At 40.3% G+C, this 21,987-nt stretch overlaps 1 protein-coding gene across 2 annotated transcripts in view; it reads left to right on the top strand.

Moving 5' to 3' along the window:
- Nucleotides 1-21,745, top strand: part of pan3 (poly(A) specific ribonuclease subunit PAN3) — a 201,037-nt gene extending 179,292 nt beyond the window's left edge. For both annotated transcript variants that reach the window (XM_078545380.1, XM_078545378.1), the window contains 3 exons: nucleotides 2,018-2,082; nucleotides 17,031-17,169; nucleotides 18,681-21,745. In XM_078545380.1, the coding sequence (XP_078401506.1) occupies nucleotides 2,018-2,082; nucleotides 17,031-17,169; nucleotides 18,681-18,821 (345 nt within the window). In that variant the 3' untranslated portion in view covers nucleotides 18,822-21,745. The remainder of the gene's footprint in view (nucleotides 1-2,017; nucleotides 2,083-17,030; nucleotides 17,170-18,680) is intronic.
- Nucleotides 21,746-21,987: the final 242 nt, after the last annotated feature.

Here is a 21,987-nt window from a genome sequence, read left to right as displayed (position 1 = left end):
TTCGATCTGTTATAAACAAAGTTCTATTCAGTAACCGCATCAAAGATGGCTAACCCTTTATTAGCCTCTTTAAACTGTCAATCAGAATGTGAACTCAGACAACCCCCCCCTACTGCTGAGATAAGTGCTTTTGTAGCTTTTGAAACACAGCCAAGCATATCTAATGACTTTGACTGTAATAACAGCACTTGGGAATTGTCAACAAAGAATCTATTGAAACTACAGGAGCAGATGGAACTCATTTTTTTCTAACTTTTTCTAACACCAGATGCCTGTCAGTCAAAGCACTCCAGCAGAGGGTGTCTTTTAACTGATAGTTTCATGTTTAAAGGGCTGAGGATTTTTTTAAAATTCAGATCATGACAATTTAACAGGTCTTACCAACCTTTCACAAGCGTTTATGTCCACTCAATAAATTCATGGCACCCACACTGTGGTTAAGGCTCTTACAACAGCAAAAATGGGGAGTCTGTTTGAACTCACCACTAATTTCAAATGACCTTGCTGAGTTCATGTTTCCTACCTCCCCTTCCCCTGCTGGCAATAATGTGATATGTCAGAAATGGGGGCAGGACTTCAGAATCAGAGCCCCACCCGCCATTTTTAAAGTTCTCCGGAATCAGCCCAACTCTGCGGAAATTTGGTCTGTAGTCCCAGGATAAGGAGTCAGCCGTTTCGGACTGAGATGAGGAGAAGCCTCTTCATTCTGAGGGCTGCAGTTCTCTGGAACTATCTATCGCAGAGAATGCTTAGTCATTAAATATATTCAAGATTGAGATCAATAGATTTTTGAACAATTAAGAGAATTAAGGGATACGGGGAGTTGAAGTTGACATTCAACCATTATCTTCTGTGGCTGAGCAGACACAAAGTGCTGTATGGCCTATTCCTCATATTTCTTATGTTCTTATGAATCTAATTGGAGGGGAACCTGGACGTGGTCATGGTCCCATGTGCTTTCTTCCTTTATGCTTCTAGATGGCAGGCTTGGGAGATGCTGTTGAGGTGCTGGCAGGTTGCTGAAGTGCATATTGTAGGTAGTGCACACTCAGCCACAGTGCATTGGTGATGGAGGGAGTGAATGTTTAAGCTGGTGAATGGGGTGTCAGTCAAGCAGGCTGCTTTGTCCTGGATGGTGTCAAGCTTCTTGAGTATTGTTGGAGCTGCACTCATCCAGACAAATGGAGAGTATTCCACACTCCTGACTTATGCCTTGTAGATGGTGAAAAGCCTTCAGGAGATGGGAGGTGAGTCACCCACTCCAGAATACCCACTCTCTGATCTGCTCTTGTAGCCATAGTGTTTATGTGGCTGGCCCAGTTAAGTTTCAGATTTATAGCAATCTCCCAGGATGTTGATGGTGGGGATTTTGAAGATAGCAAGTCTGTTGAATGTTGAGGGGAGTTGGTTGGATATTCTCTTGTTGGAACTGATCATTGCCTGGCATGAATGTTACATTTATCAGCCCAAACTTGAATGTTGTCCTGGTCTTGTTGCAAGCAGATATGGACTGCTTCATTATCTGAGGAGCTATGAATGGAAATGAACACTTGTAATCATAAAAGAACACCCATTCTTCTGTCCTTCTGCTGGAAGGGAGAACATTGAAGCGATTGGGGCTAGGACACTACACTGAAGAGCTCCTGCAGTAATGACCTGGGGCTGAGATGATTGATCGCTGACGGTCAAAGCCATCTTTCCTTTGTGCTAGGTATGACTCCAGCCAGTGGAGAGTTTTCCCCTGATTCCCTTGGTTTCAGTTTTACTAGAACTCCTTAATGCCACACTCATTTAATTGCTGCCTAGCTGTCAAGGGTAATCGCTCTCGTCTCACTGTTGGAATTTAACTCTTTTGACCATGTTTGGACCAAGATTACAGTGAAGTCTGGAGCCAAGTGGTCTGGCGGAACCGAAACTGAGCGTCGGTTACATCTTGACAGTATCTTGAACAGACATATGGTTTGGCTGTACATTGATTCAGTTCTGTTTTAACTTGTTTGTGTTTTCTGTCTTGCAGGAGGTGCAAAATGGAAGGCTGTTTAGGCTACTAGCAAAACTGGGAACCATCAATGAGAGGCCAGAGTAAGCTTTATTTACAGAAACTCACGATAGAAAATGAAACTACAGGCTTATTCTTCTGATCTCGCTGTATACTACTCCTCCCTTTCTTTTTTTTCCTTTCTGAATATCATTTTGCATTTAGTTTAGGCCAGAGACTCATCTGTAAGATCAGTTAATCAGGTGATATGATTCAAACAGATCACATTGGGTAAGCTCAATAATTAGGGCAGGTGGAATTAAACAAATTATTTTTTTAATTCTTTTGAGAAAAAGAAAGTGAGTATTCACAAGATTTAGTTTAAAACTTGTTGCTCATTGTAGACCATCCAGGTATGCAGGTGAGAACATATCGAAAGTCTTCTACCAAAGTCACTGTCAGATGCCTCTGTCCAACCATCTGATTTGTAGTTCAACATTGAGATATTTGAGCTACTCGAATTATGGAAGAAGTTTGTTTAAGGATAAGAAATTAGAGGTGTTTAGAACAAAATTCCTTGTTTAATTTATTACTGTGTGCGCAATTAGTAATTAAGTGACAAGTGGCTATAACTAGGATATCTGTTGACTTAAGAGCAACTTTCATGTTTATTTTAGTACTGAATATTAGAATATAATCATATTTGTTCCATTACCAGGACTGCCTACTTCGACCTCCATAACATCGCCTCAGCTCATCAGCTGTTGAAGCCCTCATCCATGTCTTTGTTACTTCTAGGCTTGACAATACTCTCTAGGCCAGCCTTCCAGTTTTCCATAAAATTCAGCTCATCCAAGACTTTGCTGCCTGCATCGCAACTCACGCAAGTCCTGCTTACCTGCCACACCTGTACTTGCTGACTCACATTGACTCCCGGTCCAATTTCGCCTCAACTTGACAATTCTCATCCTTGTTTTCAATCCTTCCATGGCCTCACCCCTCCCTAGCTTTAACATTCTTAAGCCCTATAATCTTTCAAGATATCTGCACACCTCTAGTTCTGGCCTTTTGACCATCCCTGATTTTAATCACTGCACTCTTGGAGGCTGTGCCTTTAGCTGCAAAGGCTGTAAGTTCTGGAATTCCCTTCCTAAACCTCTCTGCCTCTCTATCCTCTCTCCTCCTTTAAGAAGCTCTTTCAAAGCTGCTATTTTGACTAAACTTTTGACAATCTTCCCCAATATCTCCTAATGTGGCTTATTATTAAATGTTGTTGGCTAAGACTCCTTGGGACATTTGCTCCATTGAAGGTGGTATGTAAATTCATATTGTTGCTTGGCCATATTTTTTTGAAGAAAATGAATGTAGACAATTATAGTTCTCTATATGGGGAGAGAATTCAGAAATCTGGAGTGCAAAGGGACTTGGGAGTCCTAGACCAGAATTCTCTTAAGGTTAACTTGCAGGTTGAGTCGGTAGTTAGGAAGGCAAGTGCAATGTTGGCATTTATTTCGAGAGGACTAGAATATAAAAGCAGGGATGTGCTGCTGAGGCTTTATAAGGCTCTGGTCAGACCACATTTAGAATATTGTGAGCAATTTTGGTTCCCATATCTCAGGAAGGATGTTCTGGCCCTGGAGAGGGTCCAGAGGAGGTTCACGAGAATGATCCCAGGAATGAAAGGCTTAACATATAAGGAATGTTTGAGGACTCTGGGTCTATACTCAATGGTGTTTAGGATGAGGGGGGATCTGATTGAAACTTACAGAATACTGAAAGGCCTGGATAGAGTGGACGTGGGGAAGATGTTTCCATTAGTAGGAGAGACTAGGACCCGAGGGCACAGCCTCAGAGTAAAGGGAAGACCTTTTAGAACAGAGATGAGGAGAAACTTCTTCAGCCAGAGAGTGGTGAATCTATGGAATTCATTGCCACAGAAGGCTGTGGAGGCCAGGCCATTGAGTGTATTTAAGACCGAGATAGATAGGTTCTTGATTGGTAAGGGGATCAAAGGTTACGGGGAGAAGGCGGGAGAATGGGGTTGAGAAACTTATCAGCCATGATTGAATGGCGGAGCAGACTCGATGGGCCAAATGGCCTAATTTCTGCTCCTATGTCTTACGGTCTTATGGTTTATCATGCAGTAATGGTATTTAAGCCTTCAAAACTTTGAGCCATTTCTTGTAACCAGTTTCTATCAGAACCTTATAGTTTATTTGTTTTTGGGATGTGGTCATTGCTGATGAGGCCAAAATTTACTGGCTGTCAATCATTGCCTTTGAAAAACTGATGGTGAGCTGCCTTCTTGAACCACTGCAGCCCATGTGATGTAGGTACATCACAATGCTGTTAGGGAGGAAGTTCCACGGTGACAATGAAGGTACGATATCATTCTAATTAGGGATGGTGATTGACTTAATGGGGAAATTGTTGGTGGTGTTCCCATGTGCCTGCTTCACTTGTCCTTTTTAGTGATACAAGTCAAGGTTTTGGAAGGTGCCGTTGAAGGAGCCTTGGCAAGTTGCTGCAGTGTATGTTATAGATGGCGCACACAGCTGGCACTGTGTGCCAGTGGTGGAGGGAGTCAGTATTTAAGGTGATTTGATTTATTAAGCATAACAACAATTTGGGAAATTCTTAAATAGTAGCTTTATTTTAATGCAGGAAACACTGAGGTTGACCATTTATGTGTGAATCAGAGTACAGGCTCCCCGTGAACCTCCTAAACCGGTTTCTGCCAGAAAAAAGAAAAAGTGAATCCTTTAGTGGTTGAGAGCGGAATGAGCAATATTATGATGACTAAGGCATTTTGGATATGTTAGTTAGGATAAAGGAAAACTAAGTGGCAGGACCCATGGATATACTTGCTAGAATATGGAGGGAGATGTGGAAAGAATTTGCTGATGTCCAATAAATTATATTTCACGGGTGTGTTGAGTGTATATGTGAACTGGAGGATTGGAATGTGATATATGTGTTACCCATTTATAAAAGGGAGGCATGACTAATTTGGGTATTTGCAAGCCAGTTAGCTTAAAACCTGTGGTATGGAAAATTTTAAGAATCATTAAGAATGAAATTATCTATTATTTGAACAAAGCAAAAATGGATAGAAGCAGCCAGCATAGATGTCAAAAGAGCGATTGTGCTTGAAAAGCCTCACTGAATTTTTTGAGGTGGTAACAAACATGGTATGTGGAAAACAGAAAATGCTGAAAATACTCAGCAGGTCAGGCAGCTTCCATGGAGAGAGAAGCAGTTAATTTTTCAGGTCAGTAGTCTCTCCTCAGAACTGGAAGAAGTTGGAAATGTGACCATTTCTATGCAAGTAGAAAGATTGAGAACTGGGTGGGCAGAGGGGGGAAGAAAGATCAAAAGGCTCAAATAGTGTGGAAAGCAGCCATGATTAAATTTTTTTTAAATGGTCCAAAGCCAAAGGGGAGTGGTAATAGTACAAGTAAAGAAAGAAAAAGGTGATTTTAAAAGAGCTGTAAATGGCAACAGCAGAAACATTACCAGCACAGGCTTCCTGAAAAAATGGAAGCAGATTATGATCTGAAACTGTTGAAATCAGTGAAGGGTCCTCAATGATATAAAGCAACTAATGGAGAGATGAGGTGCTGTTTCTTGAGCTTCCATTGACCTTAATTAGATGAGTGAGGGAGGCTGAGGACAGAGCGGTCAGTGGAAGTGGGCAGAGAATTAAAATGACAAATGTCTTAGTCATGCTTGTAGATTGAGCATAGGTGTTTAGCAAAGCAATCACCCAATCTGCAATTGATCTCACCGATGTAGAAAAGCCCACATAATGTGCAGCAAATACTGCATATTAAATTGAAAGAAGTACAAGTATATCTCTGTTGCACTTGGGCAGAATGACCTCAACTTTTGGGGCCTGGCACAGTGGGGAGGGTGGAAGTGAAAGGACAGATGTTGCATCTTCTGCGCTTTCATAGGAAGGTACCGCGGGAAGCAAAGCAAATGGTAGAGTGTACAAATGTGTTGCAGAGGTTTCTTCAAAATGCTGAAAGAGCAGGGAAAGATGTGTTTGGTGTTGGCATTGTCCTTAGGGTAGCAGAATGATGGAGGATGATATGTTGAATGTGGTGGCTGGTGGAGTGGAAGGTGACGACAAGGGGGATCCTGTTTTGCTTCCGAGAGAGAGAAAAGGTATGAGGCAGAAGTGTGGGAAATATGACGAATGTGGTCAAGGGCCCTGTCAACCACAGTGGAGGGTACTTCTTGGTTGAGGGGAAAAGGGCATATCTGAAGCACAGTTGTGGAATGTCACATCATCAGAACAGACCTGATAGAGACAGAAAACTGGGAGAAAGGAGTGGTGCCCTTACAAGAACTGGGATGGATCAAGATGTGGATGTGGGCATCGCTGGCTAGGCCAGCGTTTATTGCCCATCCCTAATTGCCCCCAAGAAGGTGGTGATGAGCTGCCGCCTTGAACCACTGCAGTCCATGTGGTGTAGGTACACCCACAGTGCTGTTATGGAGGGAGATACAGAATTTTGAGCCAGTGACAATGAAGGAACAGCGATATATTTCCAAGTCAGGATGGTAAGTGGTTTGGAGGGGAACTTCCAAGTGGCGGTGTTCCCATGTATCTGCTGCCCTTGTCCTTCTAGATGGTAGCGGTGCTGGGTTTGACTTGTAGATGGTACACACTGCTGTCACAGTTTGTCGTTGGTGGAGCGCGTGAATGTTTGCAGAAGGGGTGCCAATCAAGCAGGCTGCTTTGTCGTGGATGGTGTCAAGCTTCTTGAGTGTTGTTGGAGATGCACTCATCCAGGCAAGTGGGGAATATTCCATCACACTCCTGACTTGTGCCTTGTAAATGGTGGACAGGTTTTGGGGAGTCAGGAGGTGAGTTACTTGCCGCAGGATTCCTAGCTTCTGACCTGCCACAGTATTTGTATGACGAGTCCAGTTCAGTTTCTGGTCAATGGTAACCGCCCCCCCAGGATGTTGATAGTGGGGGATTCAGCGATGGTAATGCCATTGAATGTCAAGGGGCGATGGTTAGATTCTCTCTTGTTGGAGATGGTCATTGCCTGGCACGTGCGTGGCATGAATGTTACTTGCAACTTGTCAGCCCAAGCCTGGATATTGTCCAGGTCTTGTTGCATTTGGACATGGACTGCTTCGGTATCTGAGGAGTCACGGATGGTGCTGAACATTGTGCAATCATCAGCGAACATCCCCACTTAGGAAGGAAGGAAGGCCAGAGCTGTTCAGTGAAGATGCGGAGGGCCCTCAGGCCATCCTGTTGGGGATTGGAGATGTAGAGGTGACTAGGAGACAGTTAATGCCAGGAAACTGTAAACTGTTAAATTGGCAAAGGGCTTTGGAAGAATCTGGATACGGGAGAAAGAAGAAATCCTGAAGAGAATTTCAAGTTCTCTTGGACAAGAACAAGCTGAAATGATGGGTCTACCAGGGCAGTCTGCTTGTTGCTCTTGGGAAGGAGGTAGAGGACAGTCTGAGAAAATGAAGATAAAGGCAGAAGATTAGCTACAGTCTTGAATGGTGGAGCAAAGTCATAGAGCTAAATGACCACCTCCTGCTTACTCCTGTTCCTATTTCTTATGTTCTAAGCTTTATATAACGTCTTTAATAAAGGCATCCAGAGGATGCCTCAATAACTGAAGGCAGGCCACCACTGATGGAGCAATTAAAATTGGGAATGTTCAAGGGGCAGAGTTGAGGAATTATGATATATTGGAAGGTTGAGAAGTAGAGAAGATGAGAGAGGGTGAAGGATTTGAAAACAATAATTAAAATTGAGGTGTTGCAGGTCCAACTACAACAGATAAATGAACATAAACTTTAAGAAAGCAATTGACAAAATACTATACAAACATTATTAGGGAAGATAAAATGATGTGGAATTAGGAGAGGGTAGAAAGCTGGAATAAAATTGATTAGAAGAGAGAAAACAGTAGAAGTCAAGGGCCACTTTTTCATAATGGGTGGAAGAGGATAGTGATGTCCCACAGGGCTCAGTTTTGGGAGGCCACACCAATCACTATATATATCAGTGATTTGGATATAGGCTTCGAGGGAATGATCTTGAAATTTGAAGAAGATACCAAAATGTCTGGTATAATTTGTCCTTTAGACTACCTGAGGAAGCTGCAAAGGGATATTGATAAGATGGAAGAATGGGCTAAAAACTGGTTGTTTGGGATACAATGTCAGTAAGTAAAAATAACAGCAGTAACTTTATTCTGAATGGAAGTGGATAGATAGTCTTGGTACAGGTTCAGAGGATATTAAGGCAAAATCTCTGGGTAATAAGACTGGGTAATAAAACTTCAAAAATTGTATTTTTCATTAGAGCAATTTATAAGACTGTTTAAAATTGTAAAAAGATGGGACAGGGTAGATAGCTGCCAGTGGTTCAGGGGACTAGAATGAGAGGCCATAGATAGGAGATTAGATCAGAAATCAAGAAAAATGTATTTGCACTGAATTGTAAGGTGATGGATTTTTCTTCCAAAGTTAGTGGTGTAGGCAGAAACTAGGTCAGCATTCAAGAGTAGATTGGACAGATGGCTGATAGGAAAGGGAAATATGTTTAGAACTGTTTGTCTGGAGTTGTGTGGAAAGTAAACATTGGCACAGAATCCTGAATCCATGCTGTGATTTCTGTGTATTTGTGTGAAACTTAGTCTTCTGTGTATAGAATAAGAGCTATAATGTGATGCAGGATAAACTATGCTAACTGCTGTTGCCTAATTGTACATCGGATTTCATTGTCTGGTCATTTCAGAATACACCTTTTTAATAAGCCAAACTATTAAACAGGTTTATTCTGAAATGCAATTATTTACAGAAGAAAGTAGTAGAGGCAAGATATGGTTGGAAAGTTTAATCAAAGCAAAGCAGCCAAATAGGTCCCTTTGAATTTTTCTTCTAGAATTTATGATCAAATACACAAGAAATAGGAGCAGGAATAGACCATGGGGCCCATCAAGCCTGCTCTGCAATTCAGTGTGATCATGACTGATCTTGGACTTCAACTCCACTTTCCTGCCAATTTCTATATTTCTTTATTCCCTGAGAGACCAAAAATCTCAGCCTTAAATGTGTTCAACGATGGAGCATCCACAAAAATTCCAAATATTCACAACGCTTTGAGTGAAGAAATTTATCCTCATCTCAGTCTTAAATGATTGGCCCCTTATCCTGAGACCATGCCCCCGTGTTTTAGATTCCCCAACCAGCGGAAACAGTCTTTCAGCATCTATCATATCAAGTCACTTCAGAATCTTGTTTGTTTCAGTGAGATTGCCCCTCATTCTCCTAAACACTATAGAATATAGACCCAGTTTACTCAGCCCCTCATCATAGGACAACCTCCTCATCCCAGGGACCAATGTAGTGAACCTTCGCTGTCCCAACTCCATTGCAAGTATATCCTTCTTTAAATATGGAGACCTAAAAGTTCACACAGTATTTCAGATGTGGTCCCATCAAAGCCCTATGCAATTGTAGCAAGACTTCTTTATGCTTATACTCCAATCCCCTTGCAACAAAGGCCAACATGCCATTTGCCTTTGTAATTGCTTGCTGTATCTGCATGCTAACTTTTTGCATCCCTTTTACGAGCACACCCAAGTCTCTCTCAACATCAACATTTACAAATTTCACACCTTTAAAAAATATTCTGCTTTTTGATTCTTGCAACCATAGTGAATAACATCACACTTTCCCATGTTATACTCCATCACAGAATCAAAATCACAGAATTGTTACAGCGCAGTAGGAGGCCATTCGACCCATCGTGTCTACACCTGCTCTCCAAATGAGCAATTCTCCCGCTTTATCCCCATAACACCACACATTCTTCCTTTTCAGATAACATTCGAATTCTCCTTTGAATGCTTCGATTGAACCTACTTCTACCACACTCTCGGGCATTGCGTTCCAAACTTTAACCACTTACCCCGTAAAAAAGTTTTTTGTCATATCGCTTTTGCCAATTACCTTAAATCTGTTCCTCCAAGTTCTCGATCTTTTCACAAGTGGGAACAATTTTGCCCTATCTACTCTGTCTAGATCCCTCATGGTTTTGAATACCTCTATCAAATCTCCCCTTATCCTTCTTTTCTCCAGGGAAAACAGACTCTGCTTCTCCATATCTATTTTCATAACTGAAGTTCATCACCCCTGGGACTATCTTTTCTGCACTTTCTATAATACCTTCACATCTTTCCTAAAGTATGGCACATAGAACTGGACACAGTACTCTAGCTGAGGCCGAACTAACACCTTACACAAGTTCAACACAACCTCAAAAACAAAGAGTCATACAGACGCGAAACGACAACTCTGTTTCCCATTCCACGGATGCTGTCAGACCTGAGTTTTTCCAGCATTTTCTGTTTTTGTTTTAGATTTCCAGCATTCACAATATTTTGCTTTTATTCAACATAATCTCCTTGCTCTTGAATTCTATGCGCCTATTAATAAAGCCTCGGCTGCAAATGCTTTATTAGCCACTCTCTCAACCGGTCCTGCAACCTTCAATGACTTATGCACATATATGTCCAGGCCCCTCTGCTTCTGCACCACCTTTAGAATTGTACACTTAATTTATATTGTCTCTCCGTGCTCTTCGTAGCAAAATGAATCACTTCACATTTCTCTGCATTCAATTTCATCTGCCACCTATCCACCCATTCCACCAACTTGTCTATGCCCTTTGAAGTTCTACACTATCATCCTCTCAGTTCACAAGTTTCATATCATCTGCAAACTTTGAAATTATGCCTTGTACACCAAAGTCTAGGACATTAATATATATCAGGATAAACATGGGTCCCAATACTGACCCCCGGGGAACTCCATTACAAGCCTTCCTCCAGTCCATTTAACACCCATGAACCACTACTCTGTTTTCTGTCACTCAGCCAATTTTGTATCCATGTTGCTACTGTCCCTTTTATTCCATGAGCTATAACTTTGCTTGCAAGTCTGTTGTGTGGCGCTCTATCTAACGCCTTTTGGAAGTCCATGTATACCACATCAACAACATTGACCTCATCAATGCTCTCTATTATCTCTTCAGAGAACTCCAAGTTAGTTGAATACAATTTTCCCTTACAAAATCCATGCTGGCTTTCCTTAATTAACCTGCATTTGCCCATATGACTATTAATTTTACCCCAAATTATTGTTTCTAGAAATGTGCCCACCACCGAAGTTAAATTGACTGGTCTGCAGTTGCTGGACTTATCTTTACGCCCTTTTTTGAAGAAGGATGTAAGATTGACAATTCTCCAGCCCTCTGGCACCACCGCTGAGTCTAAGGAACACTGAAAAATTATGGCTAGTACCTCCGCAACTTTCCTCCGTTTCCTTGAATGCACCTCATCTGGTCTTGGTGCCTTATCAACTTTAAGTGCAGATAGCCTATCCAACACCACCACCTTTCAATTTTAAACCCTTCTAGTGCCTGAACTACCTCATCTTTCACCATGGCCTGGGTAGCATCTTTTTCCTTGATAAAGACTGATGCAAAATATTCAGTTAATACCTCAGCTATGCTCTTTGTCATAAATCATCTGTTATCTTGTTGCCCAATCACATAACCTGTCTCTATCCCTTTGCAGCAGCCTCTCTGTGTCCCCCCTACAGCTCACCCTTCCACCTATTGAAAATACTTCTCAAATTAATGGGTAATCATATTTCTCAGCAAGAACAAAGCAGTCTTTGTAAGAGTTACCTAAGTACCCTTTACACAGTTTAATTCAGCACCATGGACAAACTGAACTGCTAACAAATGTAATGTGCTACATTTTCAACTCAGAATTCCTTTGAAGGATAAGCATTTTCTTTCAAAGCTGACCAAAGTAGAGATGAATCTAAATGATATTTAAAATTTATTTGCACAAAAGCATGACAATAACCACTTGAGATGTTGATGCGGGCTACAAATATAGATAGCCTGAGATTGGACAACTTGACATTGTTTCAGCCCACAATATAACTTAGCACCAATTGCATTCTCCTCTTATTCACTGTCTCGGGTTTGAGGCAGACTGTTAGCAGCCAATGCCCTTTTCAAGCTGAGATTTTGAGCCCATAAACTATCTCTCACAAAGGTCAGTTACAGATGAAAGGACATCGTGACCTGAAACATTAACTGTGTTTCTCTCCACAGATGCTGCCCGACCTGCTGATTATTTCCAACACTTTTTGTTTTTATATCACAAAGGTCACCTACTTCCTTCTCAATTGCCTCCACCCTTAGGTCAGGCAATCTTCTGCTGAAATCCTAACGCAACCGCTACTATTTCTGTAATCCCCTCCCAAAACCTTTTTTGACTTATGTCTTCAGCCACCTATGCTCACATCCTAGAATCCTTCCCTGCACAACTCTGCCCTCTTTAAGGCACTCATTAAAACCTATCCTTTTGATCACGCTTTTAATTTCCCTACTTATATCACCTCCGTAGGCTCAGCACCTGTATTTTTTTGTGCCTCTGTGAAGTGGTTTGTGACATTTTTCTACATTTAAACACTATAAATGCAGATTTGTATTCCTCAAAACCTTTGTATATCTTTTTGATCTATGTCATCTGGTGGCTTTAAAATTTTGCACTGGAAGCCGCATTCTATCTGTGTTACACCATGTTGCGTTGTATCTTCAGGTTTTGGCAGTAGAACCATAACATTTTATTTTGTATTGCTGAAAAAAGAGACATGCTGTCAAAGCCTTGCCTTGCGCTCATCAGGACAAGCATGCCAAATTTCAAAAAGGAGCATCTATTTATATTACATGAGAAAAGGGTGCTGATTAGTTGACTCTGATTAGCCTAGACGTTATGGAGCATACAGCAGAGAGCTGATGCATTCCTGGGACCTCAGATCGTATCAAACAGCACATCCCTTCAGCCGTTCACAATAGGCAGAGCACTGATCATACTCAACCAGCCCATGCTAGCAAAACTCAGAATGTAATATCTAATGTTGGATGTGTTTCCACGATTGGACAGCACATGTTCAGAAATCTTGAGTGTGCTAAGAATTATGCTAACAACCAATTTAAGATTATCAGTCGGACTCACAATGTGGCTTACACTGGTTAGAAGCTGCATATATTTCTACACGGGAGGGGAAGAACAGTTTTAAATTGGGAAGGGAAGGACAAATTTTATATGTAGCATTTGTCAACTATTCCTCTTCAAAAAAAGTAACATGTCCAGATGTTGTGCCTTTTCTGAATTAAACAGAAGTGTGGGAGACAATAGCTCCCTGGTACATTCTCCACACAACGCCTCGACTAATCAGAATCGACTTGCCAACCCATCAGCAACCCTTTCTCATGCAGTATAAATTGTTGCTCCTTTTGAAATAATTTTGCATTCTTGCATTTGTCCTGATGAGTGCAATACGGAAATCTTCGACAGCATGTCTGTTTTTTTCTAGCAATACTCAAGTTCTGTACTACCAATTTTATTTTGTTTGGTGAAGTTATCAAACTTCAGTTGAAACTATAACTCTATTAGTGTCTTGGAATCCTGCATGCATGACTTTTTTCTAATATTTCTCTGAAGAGTGAGTACCAATTTCTCTGCATGGATGTCTTTCAAGTTCTAGTATACTGCACCAGTGAAATCAAAGGTTTATCCAAAACTACAACACTTTATTTGATGTATAATTTTAGGTAGCTCCTGTTGCCAACTAGCTTTTGGTAGATGGAATGGTGTGTAGAGCTGTATCCAATTTGATTGCTGCATTTTCTTATATGACTTACTGTATTTTAGAAAAATAATTCATTGAATTGTTTGAAGTATCTTGGGACATCTGGAAAGATATGAGATACTGGATAAATGCAGGTTTATCCAGTTGTTTAGTTTTTAATAGTTGACAAATGCTACATGTAGGATTTGTCCTTTCCCTCCCAATTAACTAAAACATTATTCTTTTGAGCAGTGAGGTCAGATAACGCTAAAAACAAAAATACCCAATAAAGTAACTAATTAGCTACCAGTGTAAAGAAAATGAAAAAGTTTGCATTTCTGCAACACCTTGCTCAGGATGTCCCAATGTGCATCACAGCCAATTAGTTACTTTTAAAGTGTTGCCGCTGTTATACAGGCATACAGCAAGGTCCTACAAACAGCCTGAGAAAGTGACCAATAAATCCGTTTTGGTCGTGTTGACTACGAGAGAAACACCCGGCAAACTTCTGGTTGTCTCAGAATAGTTCTACTTGATTTTTATTGTCTACCTGAGCAGGCGGCTGGATCCTCTGTCTAATGTCTCATCCATTTAATGCAATTCTCCTGCAGCACTGAAGGGTTAACAGTGGTTGTGTATTCAGAGCCTGGATTGCAGCATGAACCAACATGGGGGGAAATTGGTCCTCAATGCACCTGTTTTACAAACATAAAACAGGGCAACAAAGACTAGTCGGATGTTGTAATGTTCTGTGTTTGTGATATGAGTTACTTCCAATATAGGTGAAGGCGACTTCCAGGTGTGATTGGTAGCCATTTGAACCTGGTGATTATAAGCATGGAACAGAGCAGACACAGGAACTGCTTTGCTCAGCACTACTTAGTCTTTTTGCACCTTCAACTACAGAAGCCACCACAAAAAATGTGAAAGTGGCTTAAACTGTAACTCAGCAAATGTGCAAGCTGCCTCTGATGATAGCACCAACAACTTGCACTGTTATTACAATAGGCCCTGAAGCCCAATTTCTGTCGGGCATGACCCCCCCACCCCCCCGGTACAGGTATGCCTTAAAAAAAACACCTGAAAACTGTCCATTACCAATTTCAAACCTATGGTATCTGTATTTTGGGTTTCAGTTTGGCTCCATGGTAGATACTTACCAGACTTCAAAACACAAATCTAGGCTGACATTTCGTTGTAGTCCTGAGCAGGTGTTGCATTGTTCAAGGTTCCATCTTTCGAATTTTCTGTTGATGTATAAGATCCCATGCCACTTTTTAGAATTAGAGTAGAAATTTATTATGGTATGCTGGCTACCGTACATTCCTTTACACAGACTAACTGGCCATTTATATAATTTCTGTTTGTGGGAATTTGCCTTACATGCAAAGGCTGCTGCATTTGCCTACAAACCAACAATGGCTTAAAAAGTGATTAATTGGCTGCACAGTATTTTGTGACACGCTAACAATGTGAAATGTGAGTTCTTTTACTGTTTTTATTTTTCGCTGTCTCAAAGGCAGAAGTGTGGTCAGTTGGGTCAAGTTAACATTTTTTGACTTTTCTTTCATTTTGTAATTGTAAACTTTTGCTGCTGGCCGCATCCGCTGAAATGAAGTGGAAGAAGGTCTGTGGGGGAAAGCAATAGGCTTCTTGCTTAGTTAGAATATAATATCTCTGAAGAAGGCATTACCTCAGTGATTTTTTTTTCTTCATTTGGATGAGTCCAACCTGAAGGTATGTGGGAGAATGAAGAGGACTTTACCAAAGATAGGTAATTTGCATATCTCTGTCCTGCCTTGTTGCATCTACTTGAATCTCTGCTGCTGGCTCCTTCAAAAGAATGAAGACACAATCACTGAAAGAGGCCTTATATGCAGCAAGAGCTATTGGGCAATGACATGAATGCATGGCTACTGACACAATAGTGTTTTATGGTTCTCTCAATTGAATAAATGTGTTAATTTGGATGTGGAGATTGAACTCCATTCAAAGAATAAGGTAAACAATACTGACGGTAAGTTATCTAAGATTTTCAGTTTAACTGAAATAGAATTTGTGCCATTTGACACTAGTTTAACCACTTGTTTTATAAATATTTATCCAATCTGCATCTTTATGCCCAATACTAGACCATTATGACAATTATTAATGAAATCAAGCAGCTCTATAGCTATTGCTAATTTCTGCATGATGTGATAGAACCAGGTGTACCATCTTTCCGATAATTGTACATTTACTACTTTAAATGGTGCAAAAGCAAACAAACAAAAAGCATATTTTTAATGATCACATTCAGTCCATAAAAGTGTTTTGACTTTTCACAAATATTGTAATGATTCATTAAACCCATTATTTTGCTATCTGCTATCTTGCTATCTACTATCCTATCTTACCTTTATGCCACTATCAGCACCTTCTTTAGTCTTTAACTCTACCATGAACACTCCTTTTGTCCTGTGTCCATGACATCTTTGTCAAATTTCTCCTTTAGCTCCCACCTACACCTGACCTTCTATTTTGCTCCACCTGCTTCACACCTTCTTAAACAATATAAAATCCATCACATTTCTACTCTTTAGCTCTGAAGAAGAGTCAAACCGATTCAAAACGTTAACTCTATTTCTCTACCCACAGATGCTGCCAGACCTGCTGAGTTTTTCCAGCATTTTCTGTTTTTATTTCAGATTTCCAGCATCTGCAGTATTTTGCTTTTATCCCATTATTTTGAGAAGCTGTTAATTGGGCCATAAATCCCATAACTGTAATAATATTTTTATATTACCTTAATAAAGACATTATGAAATAGTTGATTGAAGCATTGATTCCAAAATCATCTTCATGGTAATGCTGAAGTGAGACCAACCTGTTAAATGATTCAAACCACCCCCCGCACCTCATGAAAAAGTTCCAGAGTACTTTAAAAAGAAGTGAAAGCATTTAGTGATGAAGTTAATTCTTTTATACAATATGTCAACCCTGCAGCTGTGACCAAGAACAAATAACTTTAGTGTTTTACCTTCACCAAGCCTTGAAGTCAGTCATAAGATGTGAAAATTAATCATTGTATATATAGTTGAAGTCCCTGAATTAGATTACAATGAATCAGCACACATATTGGACGATAAAACTAATGACAGTACTATTGCCATTTGCTTTTGGATTGCCGTTTCAAGAAGCTGAAATGTATTTCTCTTTAAAATTCAGCATCACATCTTGCTACAATGTTTCTTTTACTAAGCTTGTAGTAACGATCATATACTGATGTGTACCATTCTGCGCTTGGAAAAGTAAAGTCTAGGCATTAAATAGATTTGCTGCTTTCATGTTACGCAAATTGTTTTGCCAGGTTCCAAAAGGATCCAACCTGGTCAGAGACAGGCGACAGATACCTATTAAAGCTATTCAGAGATCATCTTTTCCACCAGTTGACTGAAGCGGGTACTCCATGGATTGACCTCAGTCACATAGTCTCCTGTTTAAACAAGGTAATAGATCATATGCAGAGTGGTAATATAGCAGGTACCAGCGTGGTATTTTGGGAACATTGTAGACATAGGCCGGAATTTTCCTCCCCCCGTTGGTGTCTGGCGTCATGGTGGGCCTGAGCGGACAACATGGCGAGAAGGCCAAAAATCAGTTTCACGCCATCGTGAAATAAGTTTGTGATTGTCCACTGCGCCCATCAATGGCAGGCCGTGTTTCACACCATCAGGAATGTAATCTTAATGCATTTGCATCTCATAATCGTGCCTGCCTGGTGGAATCATTCCCCCAAGCTGGATCATCTGGGCACATTGGCGTGGTTGCACACCAACGTGCTTCACAACTGCACATAAACGATGTGCACCTAGCGAGCTGCACTTCACTTGAGGTTTATTTGCCTACCTTGCTTCAGACAGCACTTGCAGTCATCAGCGTCAGGATTCGCAGGCAACACCACATCACTTTTGGGGGTCTCACAGGTAGCTGTACCTACCAGACCAGCGTAAGGTGGGGGTGGTTTTTCAATGGCTGTAGGGTGAAGGCTTGCTTGGGGAAGGGAGAGAAATGGCCTCAGGCAAGGGGAGAGGCTGCAGGGCGAGGGCTGTACTGGGGAAGGGGGATATCCTAGGGTGTGTTGTGGGGACACATGTTGATCTGTGCAAGTGGTCTCAAGAGGGTGAGGGCTGAGGAGGCAGTCTCCAGAGGAGATGAGGCCAGATGGAGGTGTGTGTGTTTGCGTGGTGGTGTCTCATGAGCTAGCAGTGAGTGAGATGCCAGTGAATGTGTGATGGGCTTGTGAGAGTGAGAGTTTAGAGTGATGAGATGGTTGCCTTACCCTGGCGGCACAGATGAAATCATTCATCCCCTTTCTGCACTGGATGGCGAACCTCTTCTGTGCAGCATTGGCACCGACCACCCCTGCCACTGCCTCCCAAGCTGGAATGGTGACACTGATGGGCCTCCTGCAGCCAGAACTGGAGTAGAGGACATCATAGCGGCCCTCCATGGCGTCCAGTAGGCATTCCAGGGATGCATCAAAAAAAGCAGTGGGCTGCAGTCTTCTCACCCTTTGAGGCCATGTGTTGTGTGCAACAGTCCTTTGCTGCAAAAATTGAGAACTGTGCGTGGGGCTGCAATTCAAATATGGCGCCTGGCATGAAGAAGCGGTGAGGTGATGGCGTGATGGGGGAATCGGAGGAAGCCCGCCAGCGAAGCGGCATGTTTCCCATGATGCATAAAATAATAAGGCGGGAAGGGAATGATATGGCGTGAAAACCCACCATTGTGGCCGGCGGGTAAAACGTTTTGCACACCTGCTCCACACTTAGTGCATTTCTGGGACGATTTCACCCACAATATTTTATTCATTTAGTTGCAAGAAAATCTTTTGATTTCCTTTAGTAATTCCAAATTGACTCTGCATTAAGTACACAATTTCATGTATTTTATTCTTGTGCTTTTTAGTGTTTGAAAGTTGATCAATCTTTGTTGTTAACTTTTTGTTTGTTTGCAGTTGGACGCTGGTGTACCAGAAAAAATAAGTCTTGTTTCAAGAGACGAAAAGAGTGTTCTCGTGGTGACATATGCTGATCTGAAGCGTTGTTTTGAAAGCGCTTTCTCAGAACTCCTAGCAGCTTCTAATGGACAGTTGTAGTATTCGCTGTGCTCAGGCAAAACTTTGCCGAAGAACAATATAAAGAGCTAATTGCACTACAACTGTATTAATGCCACCTCATTTCACATTTAAAAGACAAATGTAAATGAGCAGCGCTGCTTGCACTTCGGTCAGGTACACTGTTACTTGAAGGAAAAACGTCCATATTACAGGAGCCTAGAACTGCCATCAGAGGTTGTGTCTGTGAAGACTGTTTTTAAATTGGGGAGTGGCATCAGATGCATGATGATCCCAGTTTTATTTTTTCACATGTTTATGCACTAATTTTAAGTTCAAGACTTGTGATCTTTAAGGATTTACCACATGTAATTTTGATAAGGGAAAATTGTTATCTTTAGAATTACTTTCTGGGTAACAGTATATGCCCCTAAGGAAGATGTTGAAGTGATTGTACTGCACCCAATCCTGTGGCAAGGACTAGGTGAAAATGCCATTGGATATGCTATTTGGTGAACTGAATTCCGATGGTTATATTTCTGGCAAAGTCACGCTGGACTTCAGACCGACTGCCATGTGCTATCACTTAGAAAACCAAACTACAGAAAGCATATTTTTATGGAAATCAGGTGGAATATTATATGGACGCTATTCTTCTAGGAACTAAACAGCTCCTGTGTGTCAGTGTTGATGGCATCTTTGTGAACTGTCACAGCTACACATCTTTCATAACAAAATTAAAAAGTAGCTTTTTTGCTTCATACAGTTACCAGCGCCTTTTTTAAAAACAAATCCAGTGTAAGTAATTGGAACAGGTAAGATGCCTCTACATTTATGCAAGCTTTTTTTTATAGGAGACTAATTTTTAAATTGGGTTCAATACCTGAAATGTCAGGAGTGGATTAGGTTTTGTTATGTATCATTTAATTTTGTATAAAGTTCTATTATTTGAACAGCAGCTTTAATAGGGTGCTTTACACTGGATAAGGAAACCAACAAGAACTTTGTCAAGTACACTTGCACAAAAACGCAGCAGTTGTTTCACAGTAGTAACCTGTGCAATTTTGGAAGGATTGTGGGCTGCTGTGCCTTTAAAATACTGCTGCCCCAAAGTTGGCTTTGCAATTAGTCATCCAATTACAGATATGTGAAACTACCTAAAGTGTGATGTTTCAGTTTCTTGAGGTCAGAAACTATATCACTTTTTTTGGGAAACTCTTTCATTTGCAGAATTAAATTTTAAATATGTTGTCAAGTATTGAAACGGAACCATTTGGGAAATAAGAGGAACATATCAAAATGCAATGCAGACTTTTTCAACCAAACAATCATATACAACTGCCAAATCCATTGGGCCAAAATGTAGAAGTGAATATAAAGAAAGTGAATTTAGTGTAATGACTATAACATGTGACTTTTCTTCCCAGCATTAAATGTTTTATAGTACTGGCTGCTTTGTGGAAGAAATGCTGAAACTGAAAGCAATACAGCCTTTACAATTGAAAGTTCTTTCCCATTGTCCAGTTTTATAAACTTAAAATTCTGCATATTGGATTTGTTTCAGTATTGGCAACACCATTCATGCAATAAGTTTGAACAGTAAACTTATTTGGCAACCACAACAAGATTCACTAGGTAGCAGCAGTTAAAATTAATGGGGAAGGACTACATATATTTGTGATTATGACACATTTGTATGCATCCTGTGCAAATTGACCTATGAACAGGCTGTAGAAACAATCACAATGTTTCCCTGATTTTAGTTGTAAAGGAATTGAAGAAACTCTGCTATGTTCTTTCAAGGATAATGTCCTAAGTAAAGTTGTGTCAATAGCTCATCTGTTTGACAGAGAAGCAGCTGTTTTTTGTATGTTTTGGGAAAAAAATGCATTCTTTTTTATAAAACTATAAAAAAACAAAAAAATGGTATTCTGACATAATGAGGAGAAATACTGTATTTATATCATTCTGTGCACTTCAAAAGGTTCTTGTTTCCACATTGTTTGTGAATAATTGCAGAAAGGGGATCATCTATGGGTATTAAGGGTTGAGGGTGTTTGGACTCCTCATAGTCTCAGTATGGACCAATATTTGGGTAACAGGCAGAGGTAAACAGGGCTTAAATTTTAATGTTTACTCAACCAGCACACTGCCTCTGGATTATCAAAAGCAAAAAAAAAACAATTCCTGAATTTAAAAAAATTCTGATTACTCTGTTCTTACCTCTAATGTGATTTTATAGTGAGGTAGCGAAATACCTGCAATATTAATTTGAATGTATTCATGATCCAGCCCAAGTTAGCATTTGCACATCAGATTGTACATTCTTTGCTCATTTGTTACCATATTTAATATCTCTAGTCACCATGAGATTTTAGGTCTAGATCTATGAAGTTTATCCATTGACGTATGTTCTAAACTGTTCCCAGTTCATGCAGTTATAGAATATTTACAGTTGGGCTTTGAAGTTGGTATTGATTTCTTAAAATCTTGGGCAACTGTGCTTAAATAAATGCATCAGCCATTTCAAAATAGTTTAGAAAGGCTTGAAATACATTGAGTAATGTACTACCTTTTGATGATCCAGTGCCAGCCCTTGAAATCACATGGTGACTTCAACTTTGAAATCATGTATTCTTTGAAAATTCTTTTCAATTATATACAGGGTTTTCAGTTGGCAAATGCTGTTTAAAACAATCCACGTATGTATTATTAAAAATAGTTTTTATATATTCTATACGTAACAGTTTTTTTTTGTAAGAAAACCTTGTAAGCATATCCTGCGCATGTTCCACGTTGGCCTTATTTTGTTTATTTGTGAAGAAAAAAAAATCCTTAAACCAGCTACCACAAAAGAATTGGGCAGTTTTGTCTGTTATGATCCCTCCTCTATGTTAAATGTTTCCACCTCTGATTTAAACTTTTGTGTGTACAGCAGTATTTTAATAAAGAATACCAGAATTCAAGTCTAGCCTATATGTTATTTTTGAAAGTAACTGTTAATTGAAAAATCTAAAAATCCACATTTATGTGAAAATTACTTCCCGAATTGAAGAATTTACCATGTATTACTTTGAAAGTTTGCATTATTTATATAATATGAAATAAAAATAGGTACAACTTTTAAGGCAGTAGATTTGTTGGGAAAAATTAATTACACAAATAGTGACAAGATGAATGTCTCAAAAATAGAAAATTCACAATTACT

Source organism: Cetorhinus maximus, chromosome 7, assembly GCF_964194155.1.
Source record: "Cetorhinus maximus chromosome 7, sCetMax3.hap1.1, whole genome shotgun sequence".
Taxonomy (NCBI): domain Eukaryota; kingdom Metazoa; phylum Chordata; class Chondrichthyes; order Lamniformes; family Cetorhinidae; genus Cetorhinus; species Cetorhinus maximus.
The sequence above is the reverse complement of the archived record's forward strand: the minus strand, read 5'-3'. Positions and strand labels throughout refer to the sequence as shown.